Genomic DNA, 26939 nt, shown 5'->3' with positions numbered 1-26939 from the left:
GCTTAATATGTCCTTCCATGACATAGCTTTACAATTGCAAAGAAAAAGAAAAAAAGAGTGATAACATTGTAAAAAAAGCCGATATTAAGTAATACCAATAATATCAAAACAATAAATAATAATGATAATAACAAACGTTTAATCCCCATCTCCCTCCCCCTCCTCCCCCCCATTCTTCCTCCACTCCCCCGCCCTAACCAAAGCACATATAAACTTGGTGAAAGGCAAACTTATGCCCATGCAGTACAGCAACCAGGAAGCTATGCGATAAGGTCTTGAAGACCAATGAAAATTTGGTCCAATGGACCAGCGTGCCCACTATATATTAACTACTTCCCACCAGCACGGTATTGATTTAACAGATAACTTATTTGGGGACAGTTAATATTGATTTATACATAATTCGTTGATGCATTTGGGGAACATCCCCCATGAGGGCCTATGGAGATTGTACAGAACAAAACATTTTGTTATATTCGAGCAAAAATTGGAAGGGGGGGGGGGGACAATCGGTATATTACCCCCCCCCCCCTAATCAAAAATGTAGGGGAGAGGAGTAGCGACAATCGCTATATTATCCCCCCCTAGTCAAAAATGTGGGGGAGAGGAGTGGCGGCAATCGGTATATTATCCCCCCCCCCCCCCCCGAGTCAAAAATGTGGGGGAGAGGGGTGGTGACAATCGGTATATTATCCCCCCTAGTCAAAAATGTGGGGGAGAGGGAAGGCGACAATCGGTATGTTATCCCCGCCCCCCCCCCCCCTAGTCAAAAATGTGCGGGAGAGGGGTGGCGACAATCGGTATATTATCCCCCCCTAGTCAAAAATGTGCGGGAGAGGGGTGGCGACAATCGTTATATCATCCCCCCCTAGTCAAAAATGTGCGGGAGAGGGGTGGCGACAATCGCTATATCATCCCCCCTAGTCAAAAATGTGCGGGAGAGAAGTGGCGACAATCGGTATATTATCCCCCCCCCCCCCTAGTCAAAAATGTTGGGGAGAGGGGTGGCGACAATCAGTATATTATCCCCCCTAGTCAAAAATGTGGGGAAGAGGGGTGGCGACATGTGGGGGAGAGGGGTGGCGATATGTGGGGGAGAGGGGTGGCGACGGAGAGGGGTCGCGGTATTATCCTCCCCCGCCCCCCCCCCGAGTCAAAAATGTGGGGGATAGGGGTGCTGACAATCGGTATATTACCCCCCACCCTAGTCGAAAATGTGGGGGAGAGGGGTGGCGACAATCGCTATATTATCCTCCCCGAAATGTGTGGGAGAGGGGTGGCGACAATCGGTATATTACCCCCCCCCTCTTCAAAAATGTGGGGGAGAGGGGTGGCGGCAATCGGTATATTACACCCCCCCCCCCACCCCCGAGTCAAAAATGTGGGGGAGAGGGGTGGGGACAATCGGTATATTACCCCCCGCCCCCAGTCAAAAATGTGGGGGAGAGGGGTGGCGGCAATCGGTATATTATCCCCCCCTCGTCAAAAATGTGGGGAAGAGGGGTGGCGACAATCGGTATATCATCCCTCCCTCGTCAAAAATATTGGGGAGAGGGGTGGTGACAATCGGTATGTTATCCCCCCCCCCCCCCTAGTCAAAAATGTGGGGGGGAGGGGTGGCGAGGGAGAGGGGTGGTGGTGACAATCAGTATATTATCCCCCCCTAGTCAAAAATGTGGGAGAGAGGGGTGGCGACAATCGGTATATTATCCCCCCCTAGTGAAAAATGTGGGGGAGAGGGGTGGCGACAATCGCTTTATTAAGCTCCCCAAGTCAAAAATGTGGTGAAGAGGGGTGGCGGCAATCGGTATATATTACACCCCCCCACCCCCGAGTCAAAAATGTGGGGGAGAAGGGTGGCGACAATCGGTATATTACCCCCCGCCCCCAGTCAAAAATGTGGGGGCAAGGGGTGGCGGCAATCGGTATATTATCCCCCCCTTGTCAAAAATGTGGGGAAGAGGGGTGGCGACAATCGGTATATTATCCCCCCCTAGTCAAAAAATATGGGGGAGAGGGGTGGCGACAATCGGTATATTATCCCCCCCTTGTCAAAAATATGGGGGAGAGGTGTGGTGACAATCGGTATATTACCCCCCCTCGTCAAAAATGTGGGGGAGAGGGGTGGAGACAATCGGTATATTATCCCCCCCTAGTCAAAAATATGGGGGAGAGGGGTGGCGACAATCGGTATATAACCCCCCCTAGTCAAAAATATGGGGGAGAGGGGTGGCGACAATCGGTATATTATCCCCCCCTAGTCAAAAATATGGGGGAGAGGGGTGGCGACAATCGGTATATTACCCCCCCTCGTCAAAAATATGGGGGAGAGGGGTGGCGACAATCGGTATATTATCCCCCCCCCCTCATCAAAAATGTGGGGGAGAGGGGTGGCGACAATCGGTATATTATCCCCCCCTAGTCAAAAATGTGCGGGAGAGGGGTGGCGACAATCGCTATATCATCCCCCCCTAGTCAAAAATGTGCGGGAGAGGGGTGGCGACAATCGGTATATTATCCCCCCCCCCCTCGTCAAAAATGTGGGGGAGAGGGGTGGAGACAATCGGTATATTATCCCCCCCTAGTCAAAAATATGGGGGAGAGGGGTGGCGACAATCGGTATATTACCCCCCCTAGTCAAAAATATGGGGGAGAGGGGTGGCGACAATCGGTATATTATCCCCCCCTAGTCAAAAATATGGGGGAGAGGGGTGGCGACAATCGGTATATTACCCCCCCTCGTCAAAAATATGGGGGAGAGGGGTGGCGACAATCGGTATATTATCCCCCCCCCCTCATCAAAAATGTGGGGGAGAGGGGTGGCGACAATCGGTATATTATCCCCCCCTAGTCAAAAATGTGCGGGAGAGGGGTGGCGACAATCGCTATATCATCCCCCCCTAGTCAAAAATGTGCGGGAGAGGGGTGGCGACAATCGGTATATTATCCCCCCCCCCCTAGTCAAAAATGTTGGGGAGAGGGGTGGTGACAATCAGTATATTATCCCCCCTCCTAGTCAAAAATGTGGGGGAGAGGGGTGGCGACAATCGGTATATTATCCCCCCCTAGTCAAAAATGTGGGGAAGAGGGGTGGCGACATGTGGGGGAGAGAGGTGGCGATATGTGGGGGAGAGGGGTGGCGACAATCGGTATATTATCCCCCCTCCTAGTCAAAAATGTTGGGGAGAGGGGTGGCGACAATCGCTATATTATCCCCCCCAAGTCAAAAATGTGGGGGAGAGGGGTGGCGACAATCGGTATATTATCCCCCCCCCCCCCCGAGTCAAAAATGTTGGGGAGAGGGGTGGCGACAATCAGTATATTATGCCCCCTAGTCAAAAATGTGGGGAAGAGGGGTGGCGACATGTGGGGGAGAGGGGTGGCGATATGTGGGGGAGAGGGGTGGCGACAATCGGTATATTATCCCCCCCTAGTCAAAAATGTGCGGGAGAGGGGTGGCGACAATCGCTATATCATCCCCCCCTAGTCAAAAATGTGCGGGAGAGGGGTGGCGACAATCGGTATATTATCCCCCCCCCCCTCGTCAAAAATGTGGGGGAGAGGGGTGGAGACAATCGGTATATTATCCCCCCCTAGTCAAAAATATGGGGGAGAGGGGTGGCGACAATCGGTATATTACCCCCCCTAGTCAAAAATATGGGGGAGAGGGGTGGCGACAATCGGTATATTATCCCCCCCTAGTCAAAAATATGGGGGAGAGGGGTGGCGACAATCGGTATATTACCCCCCCTCGTCAAAAATATGGGGGAGAGGGGTGGCGACAATCGGTATATTATCCCCCCCCCCTCATCAAAAATGTGGGGGAGAGGGGTGGCGACAATCGGTATATTATCCCCCCCTAGTCAAAAATGTGCGGGAGAGGGGTGGCGACAATCGCTATATCATCCCCCCCTAGTCAAAAATGTGCGGGAGAGGGGTGGCGACAATCGGTATATTATCCCCCCCCCCCCCTAGTCAAAAATGTTGGGGAGAGGGGTGGTGACAATCAGTATATTATCCCCCCTCCTAGTCAAAAATGTGGGGGAGAGGGGTGGCGACAATCGGTATATTATCCCCCCCTAGTCAAAAATGTGGGGAAGAGGGGTGGCGACATGTGGGGGAGAGAGGTGGCGATATGTGGGGGAGAGGGGTGGCGACAATCGGTATATTATCCCCCCTCCTAGTCAAAAATGTTGGGGAGAGGGGTGGCGACAATCGCTATATTATCCCCCCCAAGTCAAAAATGTGGGGGAGAGGGGTGGCGACAATCGGTATATTATCCCCCCCCCCCCCCGAGTCAAAAATGTTGGGGAGAGGGGTGGCGACAATCAGTATATTATGCCCCCTAGTCAAAAATGTGGGGAAGAGGGGTGGTGACATGTGGGGGAGAGGGGTGGCGATATGTGGGGGAGAGGGGTGGCGACAATCGGTATATTATCCCCCCTCCTAGTCAAAAATGTTGGGGAGAGGGGTGGCGACAATCGCTATATTATCCCCCCCCAAGTCAAAAATGTGGGGGAGAGGGGTGGCGACAATCGGTATATTATTCCCCCTAGTCAAAAATGTGGGGGAGAGGGGTGGTGACAATCGGTATATTACCCCCCCCCCCTAGTGAAAAATGTGAGGGAGAGGGGTGATGACAACAGGTATATTATCCCCCCCCTCGTCAAAAATGTGGGGGAGAGGGGTGGCGACAATTGGTATATTATCCCCCCCGTCAAAAATGTGGGGGAGAGGGGTGGCGACAATCGGTATATTATCCCCCCCTAGTCAAAAATATGGGGGAGAGGGGTGGTGACAATCGGTATATTACCCCCCCTCGTCAAAAATGTGGGGGAGAGGGGTGGAGACAATCGGTATATTATCCCCCCCTAGTCAAAAATATGGGGGAGAGGGGTGGCGACAATCGGTATATTACCCCCCCCTAGTCAAAAATATGGGGGAGAGGGGTGGCGACAATCGGTATATTATCCCCCCCTAGTCAAAAATATGGGGGAGAGGGGTGGCGACAATCGGTATATTATCCCCCCCTAGTCAAAAATGTGGGGGAGAGGGGTGGCGACAATCGGTATATTATCCCCCCCTAGTCAAAAATATGGGGGAGAGGGTTGGCGACAATCGGTATATTATCCCCCCCTCGTCAAAAATGTGGGGGAGAGGGGTGGAGACAATCGGTATATTATCCCCCCCTAGTCAAAAATATGGGGGAGAGGGGTGGCGACAATCGGTATATTACCCACCCTAGTCAAAAATATGGGGGGAGAGGGGTGGCGACAATCGGTATATTATCCCCCCCTAGTCAAAAATATGGGGGAGAGGGGTGGCGACAATCGGTATATTACCCCCCCTCGTCAAAAATATGGGGGAGAGGGGTGGCGACAATCGGTATATTATCCCCCCCTCGTCAAAAATGTGGGGGAGAGGGGTGGAGACAATCGGTATGTTATCCCCACCACCAGGGTGACACAAAAAAGTTGGGGAATATGTCCACTCCCATATACCACCCATAAGACTATTAACTTGCAATAAATATGAATAACATACACATCGTTTTTAAAATAAAGACACTTACAGAGTTACACATCTTTTTCAGCTCGAGGTGCGGAATGTGGCTGAGATTACCGACACAAGATGTCGTTCGCTGAAACGCCAAATGCAGACGCGCAAATTTACTTCGCGAAGAGCGGGAAAATTATCGCCGGTGACGTCAGCATTCGAAATCCCGCCAACTTCATTCGATCGTCAGGCCTCGCCATGCGATTCGTGAAAGACTTGGGCCAGAACCGTTTCCCTCGACGGACCCCGACGGACCCCACCTTGGCCGTTAAGTAGGTGGCTTCGGAAATAGACGATGACGAAGAAGTGTATAGCCCTGTGTTGAACGAACGTGCTTTCCTCACCTTTAATGGGATTTGTATTTGCAGAGGGAGCAGCAGGTTCGGCCATAGTAAGCGCTACTCCGAAGGATCTTTGACCAGCGACTACACGAAGATACTGGAGGCGAAAAAAGCCCAACAGTTCGTCCGCTGGTTGCTCGACAACGAACTTCCAACCGAGTGAGTGACGTCACCTCTCCCCCATTCATTGAAACGTTGACAGGAATCAACAAATTACATCATAAACACGTCATACAAATATCGACGAGGAACTGTCCCACCATTTCAATTACATCTGTCCCAAAGGGGTTTCCCACGTGACCTCTTTTCCTCCAATCACGAGCTCCCGTCGCAGGCAGCCCCACCTTAGCACTTCGAGGTGTTACTATTCTTGTCTCTTCATTACCTCCGTCATCAAAGGTGGATGGAGGTTATGTTTTCACCCCTGTCTGTCTGTTTGTCCGTTTGTGATCAACATATCTCAGTTGTGGACGGATTCGGACGAAATTTGGCAGAGATGTAGCGTATGTGGGAAGGACGAAATGATTCGATTTTGGTGACGATCCGGATTCGGATCCGGCTACGAGAATTTTAAAGTGATTCTTCACCATTGGGAGATAGGACCAAAAACCATACTTGCAGGATATCTCAAAAAGTTATGGGCGGATTTGGATTAAGCTTTGTGGAGAGGTTATGTGTGACAAGGAAGAATCGATTTTGGTGAAGATCTGAATATGGATTCGGATATGAGAATTATTTAATTTTTAAGGTGAATCTTCACCATCGAGTTATATGGCCAACCAAGTCAACCAGGTATGTTTTTTTTTTTTTTTTTTTTTTTTTTTTTTGTATACTGAATCGAGGCTCGTGAAAGAGCTAACATTTACTTCACAAACAAATCAACCAGACAAACAAAACACACAAAAAGAGGGAGCGGAAAACAAGATGGGGAGAGAAGGGGAAGCACACAAACACAACATTTGAGAGCAGGGAGATGTGTGGAAGGGAGAGGGCTTGGGGGGAGGAGGCGTGGGAAGGGGGGAGGGGTGGAGGGAGAAGTATAAAACACAAGGACACCAAGGACTTCCAGGACAGAAGTTGGTATTTCAAAAAAGTGGAATTGGGGTGAAATTAGCGGGGGTAGAAAAGATCAACGTTTTGGATGGGGGAAGATAAAAGATGGTGGTGAACAGCAGTTTTAAAGACCTGGAGGGTGGAGTGGGATTGAAGAGAGTGAGGGAGTTTGTTCCAGAGGCGGGAGAAGAGAGGAGTGAAGGAGTGAAGGTGAGCAGAAAGTCTTGATTTTGGGAGTTTAACCATAAGAGGGTTGCTGGCAGATCTTGTGCGACCTGTAGGAATATTTGCGGGACAGAGCCCAGAGAGAGCTGGGGGGGGGCAAGGCCAGAGAGGAGTCGGTAGACTCTCTACTGAGTGCCGTTCCAGTTCTCCTTGTAAAGCACTTTTTTTTCTTTTTTCTTTTGTTGTATACAGAGTCGAGGCTTGTGAAAGAGCTAACATTTATCAAAGAAACAAATCAAACAAACAAGCAAACAAAGTATATAAAAAGGGGAGCGGTCGACAAGATGGGGAGAGAAGGGGAGGAAGCACACAAACACAACATTTGAGAGCAGGGACATCGGGAGATGTGTGGGAGGGAGAGGGCCTGGGGGGAGGCAGGATAGGTATAAAACGCAAGGACACCAAGGACTTCCAGGAAAGAAGACAAAAGTCACCTCAAAAAAGTGGATTTGGGGTGAAATTAGCGGGGGTAGAAAAGATCAAGGTTTTGGATGGGGGAAGATAAGAGATGGTGGTGAACAGCCGTTTTAAAGACCTGGAGGGAGGAGTGGGATTGAAGGGAGTGAGGGAGTTTGTTCCAGAGGCGGGAGAAAAGGGGAATGAAGGAGTGAAGGTGAGCAGAGAGTCTAGATTTTGGCAGTTTAACCATAAGAGGGTTGCAGGCAGATCTTGTGCGACCTGCAGGAATATTTGGGGGACAGAGCCCAGAGAGAGCTGGGGGAGCAAGGCCGGAGAGGAGTCGGTAGAATATAGAAAGACCACCAACCTGCCTGCGGTGAGTAAGTGAGAGGCCCTTGGAGTTAGCTGCATCGCGGGAGATTCCAATGATTCTGAACGCTTTGGTTTCAACAGCGTGAAGCCGAGCGAGGTGTGAGGCAGGAGCACCAGCCCAGAGGGGAGAGCAGTATTCCATTGAGCTGCGGATGAAAGCCTTGTATGTGGTGAGGAGCTCAGGTGTGCCAAGGAAGAACTTCGCACGACGGAGGATGCCCAGTCGGCGACTGGCTTTGGAGGCCAGATTTGAAATGTGGTTTTCCCACGAATGATTTGTTCAAGATTTGTTTGAAAGTTTAAAATCTTTCTTGATTTCTTGAATCAAGAATCAAGAATCAAGAATCAATTTCTTGAATCAATTTCTTGAATCTTTAAAATCTTGAAGTTTAAAAAACTTCAAGATTTGTTTGAAAGTTTAAAATCCCGTAACAACAAACTGCACGTTGATCGCACTTGGTGTACAACCAGTGTAAATCACGTGACCATCCATTTATTGATCAACATTTTTGTTCGTGGGTCATTTTGTGTTGGTTTACACTTTGGCTCCAAATAAAATGGTTCCAATGGAAGAAATCAACATGGCGTCGATTGAGGTACGCTCACTCCCGTGGGAAGCAAGGAGAAGCTCATGACGTTTCCTCTTCGTCGGAACAAATGAGGGATAAGGTCCGTAACATCAGCTTCTGCACCGTGGTTAGTACACCTCAATCAAGGTCTTGTTGATTTCATCAATTGTTCTACCTGGCCGCCGTCACAGTTCGACGGTCGAAAGACCAAGTATCACCTGGTCAATTCGTTTACAGGTACAGAAGCTGCAACCACACTGGGATAGTAAGTGGTGTCACCGGGTGTCGATGAACCTCCAAGAACAAGGACCACATCATAAACGTAATCCAGGCAGGAATTTTTAAGTTGAGCAAGGCGTCAGAGATAACTTGCCTACTGTTCGTAAAAACCACCGTCGGATCTTTAACATCCACTAATAACAAGCGTTACGCCTAGGTCCCCCGTCGGGGAAGTGACGTGAGTTGACAAAGTGGAACACGCAGAAAACATGCTATGATATTATATTTCTCTCACAAGGGTCAGACAAACATGGAGGCGGCCATCTTGGATTTTGACGTGGCGACCCAATTTTCAATAGCGTTCTTCCTTATGCCTAGATACACCCACACACCAGATTAGAAGTTGGTACTTCGCTTATTTTTCAAGATATTCATCTCACAAGGGTCAAACAAACATGGAGGCGGCCATCTTGGATTTTGACGTGGCGACCCAATTTTAAACAGCGTTCTTCCTCATGGCGAGATACACCCACACACCAGATTAGAAGTTGGTACTTCGCTTATTTTTCAAGATATGCAGGTTACAAGGTTCAGACATACATGGCGGCGGCCATCTTGGCTTTTGACGTGGCGACCCCATTTTAAACAGCATTCTTCCTTGTGCCTAGATACACCCCCACACCTAGACGTTGGTACTTCGCTTATTTTTCAAGATATGCAGGTTACAAGGTTCAGACATACATGGCATCAGACATATACATGGCAGCGGCCATCTTGGATTTTGACGTGGCGACCCAATTTTCAATAGCGTTTTTCCTTATGCCGAGATACACCCTCACACCAAATTAGAAGTTGGTACTTTGCTTATTTTTCAAGATATTCATCTCACAAGTTTCAGACATACATGGCGGCGGCCATCTTGGCTTTTGACGTGGCGACCCCATTTTAAACAGCATTCGTCCTTGTGCCTAGATACACCCACACACCTAGACGTTGGTACTTCGCTTATTTTTTGAGATATTTCGCTCACAAGTTTCAGACATATATATGCTGGCGGCCATCTTGGATTTGGACATGGCGACCCAATTTTCAATAGGGTTCTTCCGTATGCCGAGATACACCCACACGCCAAATTAGAAGTTGGTACTTCGCTTATTTTTCAAGATATTCATCTCACAAGGTTCAGACATACATGGCGGCGGCCATCTTGGATTTTGACGTGGCGACCCAATTTTCAATAGCGTTCTTCCTTATGCCTAGACACACCCACACACCAGATTAGAAGTTGGTACTTCGCTTATTTTTCAAGATATGCAGGTTACAAGGTTCAGACATACATGGCGGCGGCCATCTTGGATTTTGACGTGGGTTGCACCCACACACTAAATTCGAATGCGGTCCTTCGCTTACGCACGCACGCCCGCACGCCTGCACGGACGGACAGACGGAAGGACGGACGGACGGACACACGGACGGAGGGGAAAGCCATAGTCCCCCTTTCGCTCCGCTGAGCGACGGGGGACAATTACCTGTGCTGGTAGACGGGTCCTCCGGTACATATTGATGTCTCGCCCTGTGTACGTCATCCTGCGGCATGCGAAACACCAGGGTGACAGTTTTGAGTTGGGTCTAACAAGACCCCAACCCAGGCTCGACACCCCAGAGGCGAGACAACGTGCAGTTAACACAGAAGAAAACGACAACGGCACTCAGGAGAACGCATACCTCCGCCAGGCTGAAAAGGAACTGTCCTTTTCGGAAAGGAAAGGAACTGAACTTCCTTCCTGAAAAGGAACTGTTACGTTTTGTATTCCACTGATAGGTAGGATCTGGATTCGGACCTGAAACAAAATCGAATCGCTTGTTATTCACTTAACCAACTCGTCCACCAAGTTTTGTCAAAACTCGTCCACAACTTTTTGAAATATCGTGCTCACAGACAGAGACAGACAGACAAACCAGGGGTGAAAACGTAACCCCCACCTTCGGTGGCGGAGGTAAAGTTGGGACGACGTAGATCTACGATTCGACAACCGCTCAGTTGTATGTGGAGGATCTATTGGTGAGCAGGTAAATGAGTACCTACAATAAGACCTGATCAAAAGTGTGCCTTCTACCATATCTCACAACACCATGGTCTTTAATTGCAGGGGTAGACACATCCGCAGCTACATCCTACTATTAATTTGCAGTCGATACCACAACTAGAACGAAAACTACAACGGGTCATCTGTCAGGTGGTTGCTGTTTTGTTTTTGACACCGATGGAAATTTTTATTACGGACCCTAGGGATCAAAAAGCTACACATATCGGACAAACAGTTTGAAATGGAGCCTGGACCTCGCTGCCATTGGAGTATTTGAATTGCATCAGATGCGGCAATAAATGCGAATCGTTGCTCCCAGCTTGCCGGCTCGATGACAGAAGACACCATTTGCATTTTTGCCACCACCATCCCTACCCCAGTTAGAATCCCATATAAACTGTGATCAGGAATTGATGTTGAATTATCTATCTATAATTCCAGTAATCTCTGTCTGTCTGTCTGTACGTTTGTTTGTTTGTCTGTGACCGCTGTTTCTCGACAACTACCGGTCCGATATACTTGAAACTTGCCAGGTATATTGCTGGGGACCCGAGGATGTGCCTTTTCAAGGTTTCATATTAATCGGACAATTACTTACCGAGCTATGTCCAAAAAACGATTCAACCAATCAGAGAGCAGCGAACGATCGCGTGTGCCGAACGTGGAGGACACACTCTGCCTCGGATGGCACATTTGAGAGCGTATTCATTTATTTCACGTTTGCAAACTATGTTGGCGTTAAACTATGTTTTAATAAAGTTTTAAAACTAATAAAAACGAATTTGCGATTCATTCGCTTTCCTGCGCGTTTGTGCACGCGATGGCGATTGCTTTACCTAACTCCGGAAGCCGTTCGCTTTGGACCAAACCATTGCATGTAAATAGAGGGGGGGGTTCTGTGGTCGTTGCGAATGGACCAAACCATTCATGTAAATAGAGGGGGGGGGGATTGTCACTGTACTCGCAAGCCGTTCGCCGTTCGCTTTGGCGTTGCGAATGAACCAAACCATTTCATGTAAATAGAGGGGGGGGATATAATTTTAGATAGATATATAGTACGGGCATATATATAGTACGGGCATGCCCTAGTTTATATAATTCCACTTGTACGCTGTCTCTTTATCAGTGTCGTGTCGCGAGCCCAGTCATTGGGGTGACGGTGTTCTCCAGGGAAAGTCCTGACTTGGGCAACATTCGCGATGCCAGGAGTGGTCAAGCGGCATACTGGTGGCACATTCAGCAACGGCCCATGGCAGATGCTGGACAGCAGGTGCACGCTTAGGTTCATTGCGTGGCTATAGCGGAGACTGCAAGACAATGAGGTGAGTCTCGTGTGCAGCGTGGTGCATAAATATAACAATCCATTTATTGCATTATGACATCACTATTGGAGAATTGCCATACACAAAAAGCAACAATTATGACAAACCAATATGATTATCAACCTTTCCCCAATTCCCCCCACCTTCAGCCCCCCAGAGTTCACCATCTTTTCCCTTCTCTAACAACCTTCCCAATGTTCCTGTTGCAGAGTCATCAGTGAGGACTGTGAGAAGAGAGACAAATCTACATTGTGCTCCTGAAATTACCCCAAATGCAATTCCAACTCCTTGTGTGGAGCCATATTCGATCAACACGGTGTTCCCTTCAACATTTCATTGTGTTCGTGTATTTTATTACCATGCAGAATTAAATTACACACCGTGTGAAACCATTATTCCGAGAGAGTCGAATGGATTTATCAGAAATGAATAATAAACTGGACTCAGGCACTGTTCCTTCATCGGTTTCTTTTAACATGTGCACATTACCCTGGAACAATCCAGAGGGATCACAGTTTATTTTCATCAGGAGGAACTTCCAGTCCCCAATGGTGCTCAGTCTCATGTCCTTCCAGGATTAAGTCATCGGGTAAAAATTCAGGCTGGAGGAGCTCCAGCTGGTCATCCATTTCCCTGAGGGTCCACAGTTTCTCAATCTCATAGCGCTTGCGCGTTTTCTCCAGCATTACGTGCAGCACGGTGGGACCTGAGGTGCAAAGCAGGGGACGGCCAGCAGAGCAGAGTTACAATTTGGTAAGTATTACAGTCAACCACCGACGAGGGTAGTGTGCCACGTTCGCCAGGCCATTGCGCCACGTTTGCCAGGCCACTGCGTCACGTTTGCCAGGCCATTGCGCCACGTTTGCCAGGCCATTGCGCCACGTTTGCCAGGCCATTGCGCCACGTTTGCCAGGCCATTGCGCCACGTTTGCCAGGCCATTGCGCCACGTTTGCCAGGCAATTGCGCCACGTTTGCCCGGCCATGGTGTCACGTTTGCCCGGCCATGGCGTCACGTTTGCCAGGCCATTGCATCACGTTTGCCCAGCCACGGCATCACATTTGCCAGGCCATGCTGTCACGTTTGCCAGGCCATTGCATCACGTTTGCCCGGCCACGGCGCCACGTTTGACAGGCCATTGCGCCACGTTTGCCAGGCCATTGCGCCACGTTTGCCAGGCCATTGCGCCACGTTTGCCAGGCCATTGCGCCACGTTTGCCAGGCCATTGCGCCACGTTCGCCAGGCCATTGCGCCACGTTCACCAGGCCATTGCGCCACGCTTGCCAGGCCACTGCGTCACGTTTGCCAGGCCATTGCGTCACGTTTGCCAGGCCATTGTGTCACGTTTGCCAGGCCATTGCGCCACGTTTGCCCGGCCACGGCATCACATTTGCCAGGCCATGCTGTCACGTTTGCCCGGTCATGGCGTCACGTTTGCCAGACTACGGCGCCACCTTTGCCAGGCCATTGCATCACGTTTGCCCAGCCACGGCATCACATTTGCCAGGCCATGCTGTCACGTTTGCCAGGCCATTGCATCACGTTTGCCCGGCCACGGCGCCACGTTTGACAGGCCATTGCGCCACGTTTGCCAGGCCATTGCGCCACGTTTGCCAGGCCATTGCGCCACGTTTGCCAGGCCATTGCGCCACGTTTGCCAGGCCATTGCGCCACGTTTGCCAGGCCATTGCGTCACGTTTGCCCAGCCACGGCATCACGTATGCCAGGCCACGGTGTCATGTTAGTAGGTGATGGCATCACAAGGAGGCAAAACTGATGTGTTGAACAGTAAACTGGCATCATCATGTCTTATGTGTTAAAGAGACTCGTTTAACAATATTCAAATAATCTATTAAGTCTTTACATTGAAATACACTCGTGTTTTATATTTACATCAAAGTAAATAATCTCAAATCTATATACATATAAAACACAGTTTGTGTGTGTGTGTGTGTGTGTGTGTGTGTGTGTGTGTGTGTGTGTGTGTGTGTGTGTAATGTTACCGATAGACTCCTAAACGGAGAAGCTCACGTACTTGATATTTGGCACAGACATGGCCATTGAGCCTGGGAAGAACATGGCCGACCTAAAAATTTATTTCATAATATTTTTTTACCATATTTTTACCTCAGCGCATTTCAGCGAGGAATATTATGCACGGAATCTGACCGGTGGCAGAGCAGCGCGCTGATTCGCTCAGAGCGATCAGGTGATGTTCCTTGTCGCCATTAACTCAGTTACGCGTTCGCACGTATTTCAGAGCGAAAAGCGATTGCGTTTTTTCACATTTCAGCGAGGAACATTGCCATTCACACCACATAGGTTTTTTTTCCTTTCATCTTTAGATCCATTTTTTTTTCAGCGAGGAATATTATACACGGAATCTGAATTGGTGGCAGAGCAGCGTGCTCATTCGCGCTCATTGATGACGATCACGATCACGTGATCACGAATGATGTTCATGACGCGATCACGTGATGTTCCTTGCCGCCATAAACTCACAGCAAGTAGCATTGATTTTAGCGTGATTAGCATTTAGCATGATTTAGCATAGATAGTAGCATGTTTCACATAGATTTTTTTTTAGCGAGGAATATTATACACGGATTCTGACCGGTGGCAGAGCAGCGCAATGATTTGCTCAGAGCGATCACGTGATGTTCCATCCCCGCCGCCAGTTGGCTTCACTTTTCACGGAGTATGAGCGTTCTATATATTTTCAATTCAGTGTGCCCGACTTGCTCACGTACTTGATTTGTGGCATAGACATGGCCATTGGGCCTTCACGGTGTAATTTATGCGAGGCTTTTGTCCGAGTGAGCTTGATTCGAGAGGGCGAATGTACGGGTTGGGAAAGTACGGGTCTCCCTTCCCCCACCCGGCAACGCCGGTACTGGAGGGCGTCACAGGATCGGTGAGTCTCCAAAATCCGCTTCGTGCTGTTGCGAAGATTCAGGACGATGTCGCGATTGTTGTGCTGCTCTCCGACCATGAGAACTGCAACGTCATTGTTGACTGGCCTTCCCCTTCCCTCCCCCCTACCCCCTCCCCCCCTCCCTTTTCCCCCTCCCCCTTCTCCTCCCCCCTACCCTTTCCCCCTCCCCTCCCCCTCCCCTCCCCTCTCCCCCCTTCCCCCTCGCCCCCCTCCCCCTCCTCTCCTCTCCCATCCCTCCCCTCCCCCCCTCACATCCCCTCCCCCCCTCCCCCTCCCCCCTCTTCTTCCTCACGTTTATACACGGAATGCCGGGGACTTCCCCCACCTCTTCTCCCCTCCCCCCCCCGTTCTCCTCCCCTCCTCTTCCCCCTCCCCTCCCCCGCCCGGCAATGCCGGGTACTTCTGCTAGTATGCTTATAATCCGAAACAGATCGTCAGCATAAGCAGCAATATTCAGATAATACGGAAAGTCACTACTGAGTTCTGAACCATCGCCCGTGTTTAAAAGGTCAGTATCAATTCCATGTCATCAATAAAGTTACTCAAGCAAGTCATCGAATATGAATGAATGATCGTTTTAAGGCCATTTTCCCCGCTAGAGCAGGGGTTAGCCTTGCGGGCCCCATGACAATCATGGTTCCCTGTTTGAGGCAATGTTTTTATGGCTGGATGCCCTTCCTGGCGCCAACCCATAGTCGCCTCTTACGATGCGCAGGGATACGGTGTACCTATTCTAAACCGGGGTACACACCGTGATCATTCATCCCAGCAAGCTGGTACTCAATTTGCCGACCTCGGAAGGATGACAGGCTGAGTCAACCCCCCTGGCGTTAATTTAGCGATCGACCGGGATTCGAACCCAGGATCCTAGGATCCCAAGCCGGCACCCTAACCGCTAAGCCTTAATGTAAAATAATAAATTAACTGACATTTGCAAGAAAACTACTCGCAGTCCAAGAGTATGACTAACCTTTGGCACAAATGGTTCCAATCTTGGAAACGGTGTACCAGCAAAACATTTTGTGCGCGTGTCAGGTCGGTCAGAGACATCTGCGGCAATAAATCGGATCGCTAACGATTTGCTGTCGGCTTGTGCGCAATTTGCTATTCTTTTTAATCTGCCGCTGCCGGTGCATTACCGGCATTTGAGACGGGAGAGAACATGCAAAGCAGCTTGCATATTACAGCAAGGCAATAACGCCGAAATAAACATTCGTACACACATCTGAAATTGTTACCTACGCCGTGCATTCTGCAAATGATTTGAATGGGCCCATTCGTCGAGGGAAAAGGAGATCGAACGCATTTAAAACAGCTCGGGCATGGCACATTGAGATAACACTTCTTACCAACATGGACTCCTTTTCTATTCCTATGGCCACGAGCTATTTGCAGCTTGGAGCAGTCCATAAAAACAAATTTATGGCTCCAGAACTCGTTCAGGCATCGTCTGCCTGTCATAATCCGAGCCAAATCGCTCCGATTCTATTACCAAGACACCCATTAAGCAAGCTTAATGTGGAAACCCACCACTTGCATCCATAAGCTAACCAACAAACTTTTATTCCTTTACATGCGCACGAAGCTTCCAGCGACAAATCACTCACCAAAGTCGATGCACATCCAGTCTTCTGAGGTTTTCCCCTCTAGAAGGACGTGGGGATCGCTCGAAGACTTCACACTTTTGTACTGGCGGAAAAAGAAAGAAAGAAAAAAAAAAACCAAGGAATGTCCACGCCATTGCTTTTTATCCCCATTGCCATCATGATCGTCGATAAAAGGAATCCAGCAGAACGTAAGCGGCGCTCACCAGCTTGTGAACGTACTCGGCCAAGGCGACGAGGTGCCGGTGCGAGCTTGCGGTCACAATAACCATGTGGTCGGTGTAGCAAAGGCTCGGAGGGATGCGAATTACACATATATCGCACCCGTTCTCCTGCCGCAAGGTTTGCACTAAATTGTCAAGACTGAGCACTCCTGCTTCGCTGTGGGGTATTACCTCCGATTGCTGCGATAAATCTGGGAACGACAAAACAATGGGAGATTAGGTGAAGAATACGAGGGAATGAACACATTTGGTGGTGTTTAAACGGGATCTTTGACATCGTTTTTACAGTGAAACATCATGTCATGGATAAATCCGTCCGATATTTGTGGGTCAAACAAAATGTCAATCAAGTTACCTATGAACAGGATAAAGGAGATAGGTTTTACCTCCGCCACCAAAGTTGGATGTTTTCACCCCTGTCTGTCTGTGAACAAGATATCTCCAAAGGTTGTGGACGGATTCGGACGAAATTTGGCAGGGAGGTAGTGTATGTGACACAGAGAAAATGTTTAGATTTCGTGAAGATTCGGATTCGGATCCGGCTACGAGAAATTTTTAAAGTGATTCTTCACCATTGGGAGATAGGGCCAAAAACGATATGTATGTAGTAGGATATCTCAAAAAATTGTGGACGGAGTTGGACGAGACTTTGTGGACAGGTTGTATGTGTGACAAGGACGAATTGATTTGATTTTGGTGAAGATCTGAATATGGATTCGGATACGATAATTTTAAAAATTATTTTAAGTAATTCTTCACCATTGAGGGATCGGGCGAAAAGCGATATATATAACATGATATTTAAAAAAAGTTATGGACGCCTAATGACGAAATTAGGTGGATGAGTTGGTTAGGTGACAAGAACAAACTGATTAGATTTTGGTTCATGTCCGAATCCAGATCTGGCCTATCATTGGGATACAAAACAAACTGTTCAGCCTGGCAGAGGTATGTGCTCTCCACTGAGTGCCGTTCTAGTATAATTTGCTGAACTAGTCATATAAGTATTTGAGAATGAATGAATGATCGTTTTAAGGCCATTTTCCCCGCTACAGCGGGGGTTAGCCTTGCGGGCCCCATGACAATCATGGTTCCCTGTTTGAGGCAATGTTTTTATGGCCGGATGCCCTTCCTGGCACCAACCCTTAGTCGCCTCTTACGGTGCGCAGGGATACGGTGTACCTATTCTAAATCGGGGTACACACCGTGATCATTCATCCCAGCAAGCTGGTACTCAATTTGCCGACCTCGGAAGGATGACAGGCTGAGTCAACCCCCCTGGTGTTAATTCAGCGATCGACCGGGATTCGAACCCAGGATCCTAGGATCCCAAGCCGGCACCCCAACCGCTAAGCCAACACCAGGCTATATAAGCATTTGATCGACCATATAAGTATTTGAGGTGTGCCATTAAATGATCATCCAATTTATCATGACATTGACAGTACTAGCAGGGGTTACCCTACGCTGCCCGGCTTGGTGAGCTTTTCCGAGGGGGTTTTCGGGTCGTGCTGGCCATTGAAAAGCTTTGGAGTTATTGGCCTCATGGTGGTTACCTTTTGCATGTGGGCCGGTATCTGCACTGTCTGACCCCACATATACACTTTGTAGTGGCCTATGGTGGCCTCAAAACGTACGTTAAGGCCAAGGTGTAGTAGCTTAAAACCTTGCCGAGATTCTGATGTATCTGCACCCAAAATTTGGGGCCTCTAGGTGCGACAGTTCAGCCATGAAGGAATAACGTACAAACACACAAACAAACACGGAAACACTTGAAATACAGTATGTATATAGATAAGCTGAATAAAAGTGAATATGAACATCGAAAAATAATGGTCCTGTTTTATTGAAGGCACGAGACATGGTGGGTTCAACAAGAGTCGGAGCGTTATCACCGGCAACCCGAACAGATTATAAATCCAGGCCTGAATGGCTGCTGGGAAGGTAATGGCAAACCATTTGGTATAATCCTTGCCAGGAGACTGCTTTGGCAGCATCAACGTTCTGTCAAGAATCTGGTGCACGATGAAAATGATGATGAAGATGATCTACCGTGGGAATACTGAGACATCTTTGAATAGAGTTGAACCCAATCAAATCTTTCCGGAACATTTTAGAATGCCACTTAAGGGCCACAGTTAAAGAGCACAACCAAACACTGAACGTGCACTTGGTGCTCTTTTTATACCCAATTCAAGGCTCGTGGGGGGAACTAAACGAGAGAGTGACATGTTGACAAACCGACAGAGAGAAAGAAGGGAAGAGGCGGACGAAAAGCATACAAACACGTACTATATGAGAAGGGAAGTGGCAGGGAGGGAAAGGGGTTGAGAGTCAGCAAGATTAAAAGAGAATGGGAAGGGTTATGGGAGAAACAATGAAGTGGTGAAGGGCAGCAGTGTTGAACGAATGGATGGAAGAGCACAAAACACCAGAAACAAGGATCAGCTCCACATAAAAACTAGAGGTTCCAGGGAACCTGAACTCAACTGGTCTATATCAATATGGTTAGAATATGCATAATAGAACCACAAACTATATATAGTTTATATGTGCGTTTATATTGTTACGGTTTTTAGAACCTCCACTTTGTAAATTTAGTATTAAAATTTCCTATGTACATTTCCCCTTTAATTGGCTGTTAATTGAAATGAGTGCACCGTAGCTAGTCCATATACAAGCACGTAGGCCACCATAGAACCTTTCTATAGTTATTTCTTTATTCTATGTCAGTATAAGGCTCTGTCTCCCATTAATTGACTCTGCATTGCACCGAATTGAAATAAGATAGATTCCCTTTCATTGCCAAAAACCTCCATTGCCAACCGCATTACCAACTGCATTTGCCGCCATTACGCACGCGGCCAGCTCGGAGAAGAAAGGCGTGTCTCCACCTCGTCATAGGAAGGAGGAGTGAGCCAGCCCCGATCAACCAACCAAGCACGAGGGGTTTGGCTTGAGAAGGAGGAGAGAGAACGATCGGGCAGTTTCGCGAACGTTCCAGGGTGTGGCGCTATAAAACCCGTCACGCGGCGCCCCCCACCAGAGTTGAGTTCAGTGGAGGAGGAGCAGCAGAGTTGAGTTCAGTGGAGGAGGAGCAGCAGAGTTCAGTTCAGTGGAGGAGTGAGCACTGAGAGAGTTGAGTGAACAAACCGCAGCTTTGAGTCCACCGCAGCTGAACCAACTGCAGCTTTGAGACCACCGTAGTCCGGCCCCCCTGTGACACGCAGCTTCGACCCGCTGCTACGCGGGAACCAGATTGCTGTGGGATCGGTGGCATCGGTGGCCGTCGAGGTCGAGCCCGACGTCCCGGGCGGGAGCAAAACTCCAGCTGAACCTTCCTCCCCTTCCAGCCATTCGTTCCTGTCATTCCTATCATCATTCCCCGTGTAAGTCTGACTGTCGTCCGTCTTTTGTGTTGTCCTGGGGTTTAAGTAAGACTGCATAGGTAAGCTAGAATTGCTCTGTGTCCTTCTGATCCTTCCATCCTTCTGTAAATTATTTTCGTTTCTTTCCTTCTCCTTGGTTCCTTTGATTGTGTAAATATTAGTAATAAATTATATTTGTTCTTCCTTACCTTCTGGTTTCCTCCAATTAACCCTGGTGTTGGGCTAGCGGCTAGGGTGCCGGCTTAGGATCCTAAGATCCTGGGTTCGAATCCCGGTCGATCGCTGAATTAACGCCAGGGGGGTTGACTCAGCCTGTCATCCTTCCGAGGTCGGCTAATTGAGTACCAGTTCACTGGTAATTCCCTGTTTGTCGTTAAAGGCGGCAAAAAGGGTTGGCGTCAGGAAGGGCATCCGGCCGTAAAACATTGCTTCAAAAAGGGGACCAAAAAAACAACAACAACCACGGTTCCCGAAAAAGGCCAACCCCCGCTTTGCGGGGAAAAATGGCCTCTAAAGGTGGTTATTACCTTCTGGTTTCCTCACATCCGTTCGTCCTTGTCTTTTCCCAATTGAATACCTGTGGCACGATTTGGCCAACGTTTAAGAATCGGGTCTAGTACTTGCTAATGGTTCGTGCCGCGGCTGCTAATCTGCTCGGCAATTAACATCTTGTCCGCGGTCGCGAACGAGGTTGCTCACCTGCCTCTCCGGAGGGAGCTGGGCAACTTCAGGACTCACATCGGTCAGTCGCACACAAGGGGATTAATCCCCCCTTCTTAAGGGGAAAAAAGGCCGACGTTGAGATCCGCAACAATATGTTGCATTTATATGTGCGTTTTCAAATATCTTTAAGTGGCAAAAGGCACAAGTTTCATCAAATTTGATCAGTATTTGTGACTTTTAGAGCTTGGACGTCGTCCAAACTGATGTTTATGGGTCAAGTCATGTCATAGGTCACGACGAGGTCATTTTTCGGACATCGTCAAAACCCGTAATATATGTGTTGAGGTTTGTTACATACTGTCTACACACCAAGGTTCAGCCTTCTAGCTACATTAGGAAGTACCAGATTGACAAAAATTGATTTTTCAATATGGCCGCCCAGCCGCGCCCATTTTTGGGCGTGCAACGCCCAAATGCAATCCCAAACTAGTTTATGTCTTCAAGATGCTGCATAACAAGTTTCATCAAATTTTATCAATATTGGTGACTTTTAGAGCGTAGACGTCGAATTGTTTACAGACGACAGACAGACAGACAGACACTGGGTGTCGACAAAAACTCAGCTGGACATAGTCCAGTTGAGTTAAAAATGAAAATGTGGAGGAGGAATGAAGATGAGCATCCATCTTGGAATTAGCGCAATGTAACTAGGTATGAATGCGCTCCTGGTAGAACACATCCAATTGGGGTGCTCGGGAATGGGGATGAACATTGGGAAGAGAGGGCAAGTGGAATGAGGCCGGAAGTGAGGCGAGATAAACCTGACAGGAGGAATAGCATAATATTGCATGGGCTGACATCTCTCATCATATCCGGCAAAGTCTGAGTGACACCACGTTGAATTAACAACGACGTACGGGACACTGTCCCATCACTTAAATGGTATGATTGAAGCATAAATATCAATCCGGGCAAGTATCAAGTACTCCCACACTCATGAAAACAAGACAACCTCGATAACTCTTCCATATCCTTCATTGGCTAGCCATTAACCCAGGTGCAGTCACTGGAACTTGTCAGTGTCACTGTCGGACATAACTTTTCATGGTCTGATCACATCATCAAGTTGGCATCTAAAGATAGAAGCCATGTGACGCATCTTAATTCCTTTGACATTCTTGAGCTCCCCACAACCAACAAGTCCTTCACCTACAACTTGATGGCATACACTGTGAAGTCATTATCCCCACACTTTAAAAAAAAACAAAAAAAACTGGGAGATATTGTATACGGAACCGTCTGTCTGTCTGTCTGTCTGTCTGTCCAAAATTCACCAAACTTGGTAGATATGATCACCACATGGCACGAAGGTACAAGAGCAGTATAGTTTTTACCCCCTCCCTGGGGTGGGGTTAAAAGGTCATACACCAAAAATGCAATTACGGGAATATTCAAAACATTTTTAAATTAAACTTTGTATATGCAATCAACATTGGGGGGCACATGAAATATGTAACAATTTTTGGGATTTCACCCCTGGTTCATGCTCCATGGGATGTAAACAGGAACATTTTTAGCTGCGACGAGAAGCTCTATGAGAGGACCGCGTTGTTGTTCTTGTTGTTGGGGTGCCTTTTTGAATAGCGCATGTGCATACACTCGGACATGCGTTGGTATGAGGTAAGAACATCGCGGACTAAAATCGCGATTTGTTTGAAGAAACCAGAATAAATTTAGCAACAAAGACAACATGAATGTTTTCATATCAATCTCATTACACAGAACCTGACACAAATTAGGTGTAATTGTGGAATAGCGCATGCGCATACACTCGGACGTGCGTTGGTATGAGGTAAGAACATCGCAGACGAAAATCGCGATTTGTTTGAAGAAACCAGAATAAATTTAGCAACAAAGACAACATGAATGTTTTCATATCAATCTCATTACACAGAACCTGACACAAATTAGGTGTAATTATTGAATGGCACATGTGCATACACTCGGACTTCCCCTACCGACCAAGCCCGTTTGAAATTATCCCTCTGCCACCCAGAATTAACATGAATAAATAACATTAATGAATTAACATTAACATTAACAGAAATAACATTCACGTCCATACATTATATGTAATCAGTTGATGAAGCATGTTGCGTCCCAAAACAAAGGACAAGACCAGAACTGAAAGACAAAAAGACGCTAGTGCATGCATATAATTTAATGACTGGTCGAATTTGGTAGCGCATATTGCAACGGATATCCTCATGATTCTACACGTCGCAGCTGGTGACCACACTGTGGTCATTTTTCTCTTGTTTTATACTGGGTCATTTCTCAGTGGAACCTTTTGCCATCTTTAAATTTTGCTTTAGGTGGGAAACGTGAGGATTTGTGATGGCCGCCATCGACTTCACACCATTTTTTTTGTTTTACTTCTGTATGTCAGGTGAAGTTAAGAATCCCAAAAATCGTCAACCAAAAATCGTCAATATCTCTAATGTTGAGACTCACAATTATTGCTAAGTCCTCTCCCACCGTAGACAGGTTGGTTGCTTCAAACTACTCTATCAGCTTGCCTCTGTTCTTGCCCCTCCTGCATTTTCACGATCCAGCAACACATTCCTCGTTGCCCTCACAAAGTCCAAGCCACTATTTCCTGTCCACCCTTTCATCCCAATTTTCGCCCCCCTATGAAAAATTCCTCGATCCTATCATGCTCCAAAACGAAGAAATACACGCAAAAGAGAAAAAGAAGAAGACACCATGATCATCTGACAATCACGATGAAGGACATCAAGCATTCCGAGAGGATTTACGGAACGTTTATTCCTTCCCAAAAGCCTAAAAGGGGATTTAATTTTAAAAAAATTTAATTGAGGGTTAAGTCATACCATGTGGTGGGATTGTTGGGATCGGTTTTTTTTTTGGCAGCCGAATATGCCTTTGGACATTCAATCCTGTATGTAGAAGCCTTCACACCAGAGATAAGGCTATTGTTGGCTTGTTGGAACTCAGTCTGTAATTAAACCAAGCGTTAGAAAGTGAACTAAAAAAAAAACAAAAAACATTTTTTAAGGCCATTTTCCCTGATAGAGTGGGGGTTAGCATTGCAGGCCCCATGACAATCATCATGGTTCCCTTTTTGAGGCAATGTTTTTATGTAGTCGCCTCTTACGATGCGCAGGGATACGGTGTGCCTATTCGAAACCGGGGCACACACCAGCACATTCATCTCAGCAAGCTGGTACTCAATTTGCCGACCTCGGAAGGAATGACAGGCTGAGTCAACCCTCCTGGCATTAATTCAACGATCGACCGGGATTCGAACTCAGGATCCTCGGATCCCAAGCCAGCACCCTAACCGCTAAGCCAACACCAGGCTATTAGAAAGTGAACTCACTCGTATAATAATGCTGAACTGCTTCGTAATCTTTTCAAAGAATACCAAATGATTAATAGACCGTGTATGTGCTGGATGGATGGGGTAAAGGCTTAAACCAAGCTGTCACTGCCATAGCTCGGGGAAGCAATGCAGGACAGGAATGTTTGGAGGAAACCCGATCATGAATGTCACCAGAAGTCAGAATAGACTTGACGGAGTTAGATAACTAGATAATGATTAAAAGGTATTTAAAACTTGTTTTGTATTTCTTTTTTACATTGGAGGTTATCGAAATCGGCTTCTCACTTCGGCTTCTCACTCAGCGCTCAGTTTATTGAAATCAGTACCTTGCGTACACGAAACAAAAAGTGTGGGGTTGAGCAATTGGTTCACTCTGTCTGTCTATCTGTTTGTCCTTCTGTGTACAAACGTCACTTTATGATCGAGGAATAACTTACTTTAAATTGAATGTTGTATTTTGAACATGAATCGGAAACAAACCTCTAGTTTAGCGGCATTTTGGCTCAGAATTCAACCCGATCACACATCCGCAGAGGGGAGAGAGATAAACATTTTTACTCTCTCTCTGCTTGTCTGGCAGTCAAACAAAATTGAAAATCATTCCAAACACGAAACTTACTGGTTTAAGCACGTTATAAAGGACACAAACAACGGGCATGAATTAATGAATGCAACGTGTTAAATAAAGTGAGGTATGAAACAACGGCGGTAAACTTACGATTTTCTTTTTTTCTAAAACCTTTAAAATCTTTATTTTATTTAAATTGAATTACATACTTGAACACGAAAGAACACAAATCACCTTCTTGGCGCTAATTCAAAACGCTGCCGTTTACCTGTACTTGGACCAAATATTACAGCATTTTACATCGTCGTGACCAATCAAATTTGCCGTTCACGGACCCCACCACTCAAGACTGTGTGTGGTGAGGTGACAAACTACCAAGCTTGATACCTACCTGTTTTAATCGTATTTGGACGTTCATTCATTCATTCATTCATTCAGATACATCACGAGGCTGTTCGGAACATTTTACACTAGTTTTGAGTTTTAGTACATCGGATCAAAAGTGTACCCGCTGGGGTAAAGAGTACACTCACGCTCCAACGCAGAGGTGTAGGATGTCGGTTCAAAACCACCGAGTCTGAGTCTGCAAGCATCATTGTCCACAAAGGTTGATGCAACATCTTGGGTATTGACTGTTTCCATGGCAATCACAGGTTTTGCAGCAAGTGTAGCCTCTGAAGGCTCCAGAACAACTGCAGCTTTTACATCTACTGAAGCTTCTGCAACGTCAGCGTCTTTCATAGCATCGGCAGTTTCCAAAACGACTACAGTTTCCATGGTTTCTGCAGAAATTGCAGCTTCTGCAACACCTCCGGCAGTGGTTCTTGCAGCACATTTTGCGGGTTCTGCAGCATCTCTGGTGGTTCCTGCAGCACATTTTGCGGTTCCTGCAGAAAATGAAGATTCTGCAGCACCTTTTGCGGTTCCTGCAGCACCTTTTGCGGTTCCTGCAGCACCTTTTGCGGTTCCTGCAGCACCTTTTGCGGTTCCTGCAGCACCTCCGGCGGTTCCTGCAGCAGCTCCGGCGGTTCCTGTAGCTGTAGCACCTCCCGCGGGTCCTGCAGCAGCTCCGGCAATGGTTCCTGCAGCACCTCCGGTGCTTTCTGCAACATCTCTGGTGGTTCCTGCAGCACCTTCGTCGGTTCCTGCAGCAGCTCCGGCGGTTCCTGCAGCAGCTCCGGCGGTTCCTGCAGCAGCTCCGGCGGTTCCTGTAGCTGTAGCACCTCCGGCGGGTCCTGCAGCAGCTCCGGCAATGGTTCCTGCAGCACCTCCGGGGCTTTCTGCAACATCTCTGGTGGTTCCTGCAGCACCTACGTCGGTTCCTGCAGCACCTCCGGCGGTTCCTGCAGCACCTCCGGCGGTTCCTGCAGCACCTCCGGCGGTTCCTGCAGCACCTCCAGCACTACAAGTACAAGGTCTTTGCATACCTGGATGGCATGACAGCACACACCTTTCTGCTGCCAGAAAGCGTTGTTTTTGGAACAGATTTCTTTGCGCGGATTCCTGTGACCAGGCGAAATTCACTCTAAAGTGGGGCCAACCCACGGCAATTGCCCGAACTCCGAGAGGTCTAAAGGTCCAAACCACTGCGGTCTTAACCCTCACGGTTTGGAAAACAGAGAACACAAGATGTGTTCGGCAAAACGACGCCGCCATCTCTTTCCGTTTGTTGGAACCAATACTGAGCGGTTTTTATTCTATAACACACCCCAGGAAAAGCTGAAGATCAGTTTGTGACGACTTTGATTTTGAAGTAAGCAATCACCAACAAGGCCTCGCAAGCATGGTCTCGGTCAGAGGTCAGAGTGCATGGGTACTCAATTGGCGGATATTCCTCCGTTTTTCATGCTGAAGCCTCCATATTACAGAAACGCGATGAAAAGAGGTAACTGATTTTAAATATATATATACATAAAATAAATGTCAAAGTAAACCGGAAACGCTTAACATTTACAGTATAATAACTCGTGTTTCTGACATACCAGGTAGTACACATTTTAAGAAATT

At 47.8% G+C, this 26939-nt stretch overlaps 2 protein-coding genes across 5 annotated transcripts in view; one reads left to right on the top strand and one right to left on the bottom strand.

The window, feature by feature from the left end:
* Positions 1–12415, top strand: part of LOC137429909 (pro-glucagon) — a 23423-nt gene extending 11008 nt beyond the window's left edge. The window contains exons 3-5 of the mRNA XM_068120274.1: positions 5925–6056; positions 11992–12143; positions 12353–12415. Coding sequence (XP_067976375.1) covers positions 5925–6056; positions 11992–12103 — 244 coding nt within the window. The 3' untranslated portion in view covers positions 12104–12143; positions 12353–12415. The remainder of the gene's footprint in view (positions 1–5924; positions 6057–11991; positions 12144–12352) is intronic.
* LOC137429908 (uncharacterized) lies at positions 12166–26939 on the bottom strand. 4 transcript variants are annotated; one of them, XM_078779964.1, is made up of 5 exons: positions 25931–26753; positions 25466–25867; positions 16889–17097; positions 16686–16767; positions 12166–12849 (listed from the first exon to the last, which is right to left on the bottom strand). In XM_078779964.1, the coding sequence occupies exons 1-5, from the start codon at positions 26586–26588 to the stop codon at positions 12653–12655; spliced, it is 1548 nt and encodes a 515-aa protein (XP_078636090.1). In that variant the 5' UTR covers positions 26589–26753; the 3' UTR covers positions 12166–12652. The 4 variants fall into 4 exon arrangements, with proteins under 4 accessions (XP_078636090.1, XP_078636089.1, XP_078636091.1 ...); XM_078779963.1 differs by having other exon boundaries at positions 25466–26284; positions 26327–26753; XM_078779965.1 differs by having other exon boundaries at positions 25466–26176; positions 26327–26753.

Source organism: Myxine glutinosa, chromosome 6 (genome assembly GCF_964187855.1).
Source record: "Myxine glutinosa chromosome 6, kmMyxGlut1.1, whole genome shotgun sequence".
NCBI classification, from domain to species: domain Eukaryota; kingdom Metazoa; phylum Chordata; class Myxini; order Myxiniformes; family Myxinidae; genus Myxine; species Myxine glutinosa.
This window is presented reverse-complemented; position numbering and strand designations above follow the sequence as displayed.

Coding starts and splice junctions, on each gene's coding strand:
- LOC137429908 (XM_068120272.2), bottom strand. CDS start 26,588: ATGGCGGCGTCGTTTTGCCGAACACATCTTGTGTTCTCTGTTTTCCAA. Junction 17,098..25,465: donor CTACACCTCTGCGTTGGAGC/GTGAGTGTACTC, acceptor TGTCGTTCCCAG/ATTTATCGCAGCAATCGGAG. Junction 12,850..16,685: donor CTGGATGTGCATCGACTTTG/GTGAGTGATTTG, acceptor TTTGCACCTCAG/GTCCCACCGTGCTGCACGTA.